At 32.8% G+C, this 10404-nt stretch overlaps 2 protein-coding genes across 3 annotated transcripts; one reads left to right on the top strand and one right to left on the bottom strand.

Moving 5' to 3' along the window:
• The first annotated feature begins 517 nt into the window (after positions 1-517).
• On the top strand, positions 518-3280 carry LOC137820528 (uncharacterized). Of its 2 annotated transcripts, XM_068624671.1 has the most exons (3): positions 535-662; positions 839-907; positions 1304-3280. In XM_068624671.1, the coding sequence occupies exon 3, from the start codon at positions 1525-1527 to the stop codon at positions 2707-2709; it is 1185 nt and encodes a 394-aa protein (XP_068480772.1). In that variant the 5' UTR covers positions 535-662; positions 839-907; positions 1304-1524; the 3' UTR covers positions 2710-3280. The 2 variants fall into 2 exon arrangements, with proteins under 2 accessions (XP_068480765.1, XP_068480772.1); XM_068624664.1 differs by lacking the exon at positions 839-907 and having other exon boundaries at positions 518-662.
• Positions 3281-4835: 1555 nt separating this feature from the next.
• LOC137820541 (ethylene-responsive transcription factor WRI1-like) lies at positions 4836-10024 on the bottom strand. The gene is made up of 7 exons (XM_068624680.1): positions 9346-10024; positions 9163-9245; positions 8971-8979; positions 8682-8770; positions 8407-8531; positions 8198-8274; positions 4836-5736 (listed from the first exon to the last, which is right to left on the bottom strand). The coding sequence occupies exons 1-7, from the start codon at positions 9522-9524 to the stop codon at positions 5102-5104; spliced, it is 1197 nt and encodes a 398-aa protein (XP_068480781.1). The 5' UTR covers positions 9525-10024; the 3' UTR covers positions 4836-5101.
• Positions 10025-10404: the final 380 nt, after the last annotated feature.

Raw genomic sequence — 10404 nt, forward strand, 5'->3', positions numbered from 1 at the left:
GCTTTACTTTTTAATAAATGAGACTAGACTAAGAAAAAAATATGGGCAATTTGTGAAAATAATTTTTATTTAGCTTTTTATCCCGTTATTTATTTATTCAATTTAATCTATTTATTAATAAAAGTTCCCATAAAGTCTTTCCATCTTCAAAGTGCAATAATTGTGAGTTTTAAAGCTTAATCCAATTCTTCAATTTTTAAAATTGTAACAATATGATTATTTTTATATTGATATTAGTAAGTTGATAAATTGTCACTGCATTTGTTACAAATGTATTATGAGAAAGTCTTAATTTATTTTTTAACCATTTTATTGCTATTTGGGTGCAAAGTAATCATATTGTTTTAATTTTAATAATGAAAAAATTTAACCGAAACTTTATAAAATAATGAAATAAATAATATAATTAAAACTATTGTGAACTTTTTGTTACCAGTGAAAAAAATAGACTAAAATAAATAAATAATATGTTTAAAAACATTTTGAATCTTTTAATTTTATAGTTTACAATAGTGATGATTAATAAGGGTTACCAGAAAAGAAAAAAAGGGTTCATCTTGTTAGCGTCTCCAGTGGCTTACTCAGTTCAGAACTTCCATATCATTATCCGTCACAGTTCAACACTGTTGCTCCAAAACCCACTTCAGATTTTTTTTCACTGGGTACTATTCCTTTGCGCTTTCTTTCGTTCTTAACGTTATCTGATTCAAATTTGGACTCTTTCGTTGAATGTGGAGTTTTTTCTATGTGTGCACCATCTGTTTGATTTTTTGCCCAAGGGAGTTACACTCTGGAATTTGTGCTTTTGGTTTATGTTTTACATGCACCTTATTGTCAGAGCTTTGAGTGGGCTTCTGGGGTTCCAATTTTGTGAGCTGAGTCGTCGATAGCAGCTTTGGAATTGGTGGTGGGTTTATTTTATTTTTTGTTTATTTAGTTTGTTTTTGGCGGGTTCAAAAGGAGGGTTTTTTCAGAAGATGTGTAGTGACTCTGCACTTTATGTTGGATAAAACTTAGATACAGTTCCTTAAGTACTTTTGGTTTTTGTTTTCCATTTGGAATTGTTTTATCTCAGTGAGCTGTGTGTTGACCTTTGATGCAATCCTTTATTACGTGGATATACTAGATGAAACTACAATTTTCACTAGAAAACATCACCCAAAATACCTAAAGAACTGTTACAAGATTTTTTTTTTTTTTTTTACGGTGGTTTGTTGGTAATGGGTTTTCGTGCTTATATTGCTGTTTAGAGATTGAATGGGGTTGGGTTTTAATGCTGTTGAGGTTTCTGGATGAATTGCAGAGGGAAAGCACCGAATATACTACGACTGTGTTTGTTGCCATTGCATCTCGCCTGTGTGTTGGATCCCTGTATATCAACGGGTTATTATTGCTGTCGTTGTAATTCCTGAGTAACTCACTGTGTCAAAGGATATGGGACTGCTTTCATCCAGTGCATCCTTGGTTTTGTGATATTTATGTAATTTTCTCAAAAGTTGATTATTAGTTTTCCTCCAAACAATAATGGAAGCTGCAAAGGTTCTTTCACACTCCAAAACTGCCCCCTTTGGTTTCTCTATTGTGAGCAACAAAGTGTCTCTGAGACCTTTCAACAAACATTTTCGTGCCGATGTACTTGCTAACCGACCCAAGAGCATTAGTTTTCAATTGAATTGTACCTATGGAAACCCTTTTTCCCCAGTGCCTAAACCAGCAAGAAAAAGGGCTGATTTGTTGTCTTCTCTCAGTTGCTCAATTTCCAGTAATGCCAGCACTGAATCTCAAAATCCAGTCCTAGAGTTTTTCAGAAGTCTATCATTTGATTCAATAAAAGCTACTCTTCTGCAGTTGACTCCAATTAATGTTGTGAAGTGCTCTGGATTATTATGCATCATAATTGCGGCCACAAAATGGACTATGAATGTGCTTTTCAGTCCCTTCTTTTGGATGTATTTTAGCTGGACTTGGCTGTTCTGGCCTTGGTTGGTGGCCATAGCGCTTGCAGTTTATGGGTTATATTGTTTTCGGAAACATCTGCATGGTGAGGCAAACATATTTGAGCAGTTGGCAATTGTTACATCTGTTTTTACATGGCTCACTCTTGTCCCAACTGCTCATTTCAATGGCTTCCTTGAAGGCTGGCCATTTGTTTTCTTTTTTGTGTATCATTATTTCTTTTTCTTCAATGTTAGCGTTAGAAAGCGGTTATATGGAGATTATAATGCTCGGCCTCATGACCCAAAATGGGACATTAATGTGCCAACTTTGTCTCGCATACTGTTCAGTGCAGGGGTCATGGTTGGCCATTGGCTTGCAGCATTTGAAGGGCCGGAGCTTCACCTCATTCCCGGTGGGTGGAGCAATCTTGGAATCTGGGCTTTAATCATTACAACCTTACTAATGCAATATAATGCAACATTGTATCTTGCCAAGTATTCAGAAAATGTGGTGGAGCCAAGTGCTGTGGTGCAATTTGGACCTTATCGTTGGGTCCGTCATCCGATATATTCATCTACAATGCTTTTGTTTGTAACAAACTGCATTGCGCTACGAGCACCTCTTAGTCTGCTATTTATCGTAGCAGTATGCTTGTTGTATTATAAGCAGAAGGCAGATATAGAAGAGGCTTTGATGGTTGAGACTTTTGGTAGGAGTTACACAGACTATGCAAGCAAAGTTAAGTTCAAGCTTATTCCTTTTATTTATTAGTTGGTCTTCTGAAGTTTAGTCAGTCATCAAAATCTGACTGTAGTGGCAGGTTTAGGCAAAAGAGAGTGTCAATTCTCAAAATCCAAGTGTATGTCTTTGTCTACTGTTTACTCTGTTATCTTAGTGTGTTTAACTTGCCTTTAGTTTCCATTGATGTTTTGTTCAGCACCTTGCAAACCTTGGCTATATAATTTTTCCTATCTTGAGCTATGTGCCTTGATTGGTGCTAAACTATACATTGCCTAGTTTTTGGAAGCTAAGTTTTCTACCATACATCTCCTTTCTGCCACCGGTTTTTACTTGAAATGAAAGGATTTCCCCATGGATTTTGCTGTTGCTGGTAGGCTGAACAATCAATCATGTTTTCCTATTATAATGAGCTGTGATGAAAGTCTCATTCAAATATTTTAATACTTGGAATGCAGATATGGAGGGGGTTTTCAGAACAGGTGTTGGCACATTGTATTTCACTAACCTGTGTTGTTTAATTTTGATGAGTTTTAGTTTTAAAAATTAGTTCTGATGTATTTTAAGAATTAGTTTTAATGAAGTTCTGATGTACTTTATCTTAGGCTATAGCCTAATCTCTTGTATTCTTTAAAAATTAAACTTGTTTCTAACAATTCTGTATTTCTCGACTTAATAACTTTTTATATAACATCATATTATATATCTATATTACCAATATTTATTTTAAAGTATTAATTTTAGTTCTATAATTTTTTTTAATTTTATGATTTATAATTTCAACATTATTTTTAATTAATATTATAATTCTTTACCTTTTCTCTACATTCAATTCACACACGCACAAGTCAATCGCTTAGAGGACCTAAATACAAAGGTTTTAATTGGTAAATGAAACCATAATAAGCTTTTATTGTTGAGCTGTATATGAGATCCTTCCATTGCAAATAGTGTATAAAAAATTAATTTACGTTTAGTCCTTTATTTATCTACTCAGATTTTCTTTAACCCTTTTAAAAAAAATGTTCAATTTAATCTTTTATATTTAAAGTAAATTATAGTGGTTCTTTCTGTTTGTATTTTAAATTTATGCTTAATTTCTCATAAATTTAGTTATTTTTAGTTGAGTCCCTTTAATTTTTTTCTCTATTGCATACTCAAAAGTATTATATCTTAATTGAGTTTCTATCATTTAAGTTTTATATTATTTGGGTGACGTGACTTGTTCTGTCTTTATTGAAAACGTGTTGGATAATAAAGAAGTGTTGTCATCACGTACATCGATGGTGGTGACAATAATGGTCATTTGATCGTGATAGGTGATGACCTGAAAATAATAAAAGACTTATTGTTTTACATTAATCGTAATATCGTTTTACTAATCACAAAATCTCACATTTTGTAATATGCGAAAACAAGTGTTAGGAAAAAGTTCAACATCTATAATTTTAATTAAGTGTTGAAAACAATGAAGTGTAAAATATCGTCAAACTTTTGTTTATAATATGATAGTTTTAGTTTAACAAACAAATTACATAAGATGCAAGTATTTTGTTTGTCAAACAATACAACACTAAAACACTAAGTATTTTGTCTTTGAGACAATACAACACTGTGTTTTCTTCTTTCTATGTTTGCCAAAAAAATGAATATGCTTAGACGGTATCTACGCAAACATAAATTGAATTTACGAGAGTCTTAAAACTTAATTAAACCTTAAATTTATTATTAAAATATAATAAAAATGATAGAAAAGTTGAGTAAGAGGTAATAGGAGGTGGGATTGATAGAGAAGAGAAATGAAGGGAGATTTAATTTTTTATTATATTGGTGATCGAAAGGTATCCCTATTATTTCAACATAGTTTACTCTATACACAAAATGATACATAAATCATTTTTATTCACTTTAAAAACACATAAATTTAATTTAATTTATATATATATATATATATATTATGTGAGTGTGATTATTTTTTACTAAGACATATTTTAATGCATAATAGGGTAGGTGACATGTAGAAGAATCCCAACCAGATACCAGATTTCATATCTCAACACTAACTACTATGCCACAATAAAATAAAAGGACAAAGGGAAAGAAAGCCAAATTATTTAAACAAAGGAAAGTTTGGTTTTGCACCCCAATTGCTAAAAAGGTTTTGATCTTAACTTATACTGCATTGTCTCCTAAGAAGAGGATTAGTTTAATTTGCAACCAAATTAGATTTTTGCTCCTTTATACTAAAATCCATTCTAAAATGAAAAGATAAGAGTGTTTGGTGGAAGAAAAATCCTAAAACCAATGAACACTTTCACAAGTCATCTATTGTTCACACCCCCCACCACCTATCACAACAAATCCCAACAACACAATAATCTACACAGGCTTCCCTTCCATGTAGTTCATTGAAGAGATCATAGATCTAAGCATAGGTACAAGAATCTGCAGTTGTTGTAGATGATGGAGAAGAAGATGCAAATGATAGTATCTCCTTCTGCTTCTTATCCCCATGCACCATGTTTCCACCAGCCCCATTTGTGTCTCCACTTTCATTACTATCCAAAACTCCACTCATGTTGATACCACTCTCATTCTCACCATCCTCTGTGCTAAACAGAAAATCAATGTCTTCCTCAAATCCTGACCCATCAAACATGCCTACTAAATCATCAGCTTTGCTGAAGGCAAAGTCTGGATCTTGAAACTGAGACACCCCAGTATACATGAAGCTCCATGGCAGATCCTGTTCAAGCACATGGTCCATAATAGTGACCAATGATGATGATTCTTCCCTATGATAGACAAGGGGTGTGTGTTGAACTTGGTGTTGCAGTGGTGGCATGTGCAGATTTTCAAAAGGGGGTGGTGTAGTTTTCTGTTCTTCTACTTCTGCTTCTTCAGAGTCTGAGGAGTTAGGAGGAACTGTTTCTGTTTGATGAGTTTGGTCCTTTTTCTTTTTGTCAATGTAGTTGCTTATGTCAAAATTGGTCACTGCATTCAATCCTCTGTACTCTATTGCTGCTAAATCATATGCCACAGCTGCCTCCTCTTGAGTTTCTTTGAAGTTCAAATTAAGCAAAAGAAAAAAATGACCAAAAGAGATTAGCACTTAAAAAAGAAGAAATGATGCATACATACACAAGTACCATAGCTCTTTAAAGAACATGATTTTGTATTAACCAAGTCTCATTTTTTATAATTCTCAATCAGCATAGTTTATTCCATGACATTATCAGATTCAGATATAAAAATAGTTCGCAAACAGAAAAGTGCTAACTAAAAGTGGTTGGTGATTATTGAATTAAGAAAGAATAAGGTTTGCAAAAAGACAACTTTATGACATACATAGAATCTCACAAAGTTAAAAGCTTTGAAGTATCAAGGGAGGATTACTATTCACGTGGTCACTGAGTTTGGGGTGTGTTTGTGTCCTGCTTCCTGATTCACTTCTCTATTTAATTTAAGCATATCTTTTCAGCCATCTATAAAACTATTCAAACAAACCTTTATTTTATTCTTCCCTCAAGATCGACAATTTTTATAATATTGTTACTTTTGACCCACATGTTGGCAAGAGATTGTGGAACACTGCATATGAACAAAGTACAAAGTCAAGGATCTGCTGTACCCTCCAACATTAGGCTTCAATTGTCAAATGTTAGATTCAACTTGCCCAACTATTTCCCTTTAAACACACCTAATTATTACAAATTAGGTTGTTCAAACTTTATCATAAAAAAAAACTCACTTATTAATTTTAAAGATAGAAATAATTAATACTGATATCCATTTTATGCATATTTGACCTCTATAATATGTGACAAGATGAAAAAATAGCAGAAGAAATAGAGTTATGGCTATGATAACCCCAGAAAGAAGGCTTGGTGGTGAGTTTGAATGAACTGGACCCATGAAGAAAAGGGAGAGAGGGGAATGCACGTGCCATGTTGGTCACTGTTTGCAGCTGTAACTTTCCTATGCTCCTATTTTTATGTGATCCACAACCACATATTGCAGTGTCAGATCAGAAATTGATGCATACTGCAACTAGTGGACAACAGTGCTGCAGCTACAGTTGAAGCAATGAGAACAACTCACACACATGATGCATCCTAGAACTCAACCTTTTTTTTTTCACTGTCATTAATTATGAGAACTGCAGGTTTACAAGCTGTACTGCTCAAATATTTTCTTAAAAATTAAGGAAACATTTGTTTATTTGTTTATTTATGCTTTTGTTTTTTACTTTCTCACCTTTCATTATGAAAAAAAAGAAATATCTTTTTGTTTACATGTTACACAGTGTAGTGATTTCTTAAAAGAAGAGATTTTATGTCAAACACCCCTTTTCTTCAACTTCATAAAGATTTATCCTATATAAACTATTCTTTCAGAATATAATGTGAATAATACTAAAGTTAAAACAATTCTTGAGGAAATTTTTTTATCACTGGAATAAAATTTGTATGTTTGTATTTTTTAAAAGTACTGTGACATTATAAAAATCTCAAAAAATCCTGCCAAAAAAAAGTGGTTTTAATAATTCTTATAAAAAATATTATTAGAGATGCCCTTAATGGTTTTTGAAAATTTATAAAAAGATCACTGTTTTTTTTGTTCCTGAATAAAATTTTGAAAATGGTAAAAAAAAATCAAAATCAAAGTGGTATTTTTACAATTAAAAAGTGAAAATTAGAACAGGAAAAATAAAATTGGAATACCCTGAATCTTCCTCTTGTTTCTTGGTCTTTTAATAAAAAAGTAACACCCCAACATAAAATGTATTCAAAGAAAGAAATTTGGCTTTTTACTAGTATGTCACTTTTTGAACAATTTTTTTTGTCAAAATTATTTTTCAATTATAAAATAGGTAACAAAAGGAGAATAGGAGATTTGAATCTGCCTTGAAATGTGCTTGGGACTTGTGAGAGAATTTTTGTCCTGTATCATATAAAAATGTGATTTTGAAGAAGAACTAGATCTAAATACTATTTTGTTTAACTAGAGGGAGGATGAGTATAAAGAGACAATTTTGAAATTTAATTTGAAAATTAAAAGAAAGAAAAGCAAAATTTTGAATTTTTTTAAACTCTCTCTCTCTCTCTCTTCTATTAACTTTACTCATCTTTTCTTAACCTAAATAAATTCTTATGTGAATTTTAGCTTTAAATAAATAAAAGGGTATAAATCCAATTGAATGTTTGACTTTTATTCTATTCAACATCACAAAATGGGCAAGAAAGAAAGGAGGTGAAAAATAGCATCATCTAATTGTGACCAATTTATGGTTTTGATGACTATAGCTTTTGGGGTCTACAAATTGTACTTTGATCACTTTATGAATTGCCACATGTGACACTAGAGAGAAAAAAACTCAAACTTTTTGTATTTTTTATATACCCTTTGGAATTTCACAAAAACATTCACTTAGGTTAGCCACAACACATCCAAGGAACAAAAAGTTTGAAACAAATTTCATCATGGAAAACATCATAGAAAAATAGATGTGACTACTTACTATATGTTCCCAAGTAAAGGTACTTGTTTCCACACACTCTTCCAATGCGTGCTTCCCAACGCCCATTATGATGATGCCTATCACCAAAATATTAATATCACAATTAATAATATTCACAGATAAAATTCTAATTTCCCCTTTAATTTATAGGGAAATTTAAATTGCAAAATTTAGTGAGAAAAAAAAAAGAAAAAAATGAGTTAATTAACCTAGCAACCCCTCGATACTTAGAAATGCCTCTAGAAAAACCACTGCTTTGGCGCCGCAAAGAAGCTAAATATTCTTCTTTTGAAACTTTGTCCATTTCCTCAATATCCTTTGCATAATTTCCAATCTGCACAAAATCAAAAAAAAAAAGCATTTTTTTATCTGAAAAATTAATTTTTTTTAGACAAAGGAGAATTTTACATCATTAAGAAAAATAAACCCATGATTTGAAAGATAAAAAACACATTTTTATCAAATTAAAAAAAAATTGTTATACCGGAAAATTCAGAACTGCATCCTTTCCCCAGTACTTCAGGGCTGCAAGATCATAGGTACGGGCTGCAGCTTCCTCAGAATCGTATGCTCCTGCAGAAAAAAAAAATAGATTTTTAAAAAATAATCAGAGAATTGGGTCCAAACAACAGCATCATAATCAGAATCTTTCTTGATATTAAAAAAATAATAACCCAGAAAAAGAAGTTGAATTAATAATTAAGAATTTGGAAAAAAAACTAGAAAGTTGACTAGGATTGTGTGAGATCCAAGTGCATGAGAAAATGACTTACCCAAATAAACTATAGCAGCAGCCCCAAAAGTGTTTGTGAAGGTTGCAATCACAGAGATTAGCAGGAATAAAACAAGGTCAGAAACAGATAATAATAATAATAATTAAGAAAAAAAAAATGGTGAAGAAAAGGTGATAGATCTCCTTGATTTGCTCTGTTTGTTAATTTAATCAGCCACGAGGGAAAAATTACCTTGTCTACCCTTTTTGCTCTGAATGTTGTTCCAAGAACTCTTATCCCATAGGTGAGATTCAAACCTACCTGTCCACCTATGCCTGATGATGAAAGAGAAATGAGAGACATGCAAATGCAGATGAAAACTGATTGAGGAGAATGCAGAATTCAGAATTCAGAATTGGGATTGAGAATTGAAACCTTGTGACTCCTCTGTAGATAGAGCTTCTTCTGGCAGTGGTTTGGCTCTGCTTGCATTTCTGTGACTTCAAGTTCCTCCTTGAATAGCTAGGCCTTCTTTTGCCTTGCTGAGAAATGGGAGCTTCAAACCCAACAGAGGAAGAAGATGATGAACAAGAAGATGCTGGAGACCTCTTCATTGGGGCCTCAATCTCAATCTCAACACCCTTTTGCCCCAAAAGAACAAAAGTGAAAAAAAAACTCAAATGGGTGTTGGTGAGTGAATGAAAAAAAAGGACTTTGAATGTGTTTTTTGCCAAGTTTCTCTCTTTTTCCCTCTTTGGTGGATTCTATGATGGCATGTTCATATATGTAGTTGTGGGAGCAATCTGGTTACCTAAAGTGGTTCACCAAAACACAGAGAAAGAAGGAAAAGAAGAAATTGGGGTCTATACAGAGAAAGGGGAAAAAAAATAGTTATATATAGGCAATTGAATCTGCAATTGTAAAAGGGTGGGGTGGGAAAGGGAGTGAAGTGGGAAGAAGAGAAAAGGGAGTGATGATGGTTGGTTTAACCTTGGGTTGGAATTTAACTTGATGAATTAACCATGGCTAATTGAGTGGCTTGAACTTGAGGAACACTTGGCAAGGTGGTGCAGCCATGCTACCAATGGGGTTTTGTATTCTAAGCTGGCTTTCCTGGTTTAGGAATCTCAACCTCTTTTTTTCACCATTTTAAATTGGCTCTTAGGAATTAAAATAATGAAAAACATGAAAAAGAAAAAAACTTTATCTAAGGGTCCACCTCAGATACTGTGATGTGAGAGTGTGTTTTTTTGTGTGTGTGAGTGTGTTTCTGCAACATTAGTTGTTGGCACAGGCATGTGAGAGATGAGAGAATGTACCTTAATCAGAAATTAGTTGAGAATATTATGTGCAAAGGTTCTGCAATTTCACCAAAACAGTGACAAAGAAACAAAGAAATTCAGAGGTTATGAAAGGATGGAACCTTTGTTCTGTTTGTTTTCCATGTTTTAATCTTTTTATCTGATGTTCTATGTCTCTGACCATAACAAAGTG

This window comes from Phaseolus vulgaris, chromosome 11 (genome assembly GCF_000499845.2).
Source record: "Phaseolus vulgaris cultivar G19833 chromosome 11, P. vulgaris v2.0, whole genome shotgun sequence".
In the NCBI taxonomy this organism is placed as follows: domain Eukaryota; kingdom Viridiplantae; phylum Streptophyta; class Magnoliopsida; order Fabales; family Fabaceae; genus Phaseolus; species Phaseolus vulgaris.

What these genes read in the sequence shown, in the direction of transcription:
- LOC137820528 (XM_068624664.1), top strand. Translation starts at nt 1,525, where the DNA reads ATGGAAGCTGCAAAGGTTCTTTCACACTCCAAAACTGCCCCCTTTGGT.
- LOC137820541 (XM_068624680.1), bottom strand. Translation starts at nt 9,524, where the DNA reads ATGAAGAGGTCTCCAGCATCTTCTTGTTCATCATCTTCTTCCTCTGTT. An exon ending in ATGCAGTTCTGAATTTTCCG is followed by an intron (nt 8,532 to 8,681) that starts GTATAACAATTT and finishes GATTTTGTGCAG; the next exon opens with ATTGGAAATTATGCAAAGGA. An exon ending in CCTTTACTTGGGAACATATA is followed by an intron (nt 5,737 to 8,197) that starts GTAAGTAGTCAC and finishes TGAACTTCAAAG; the next exon opens with AAACTCAAGAGGAGGCAGCT.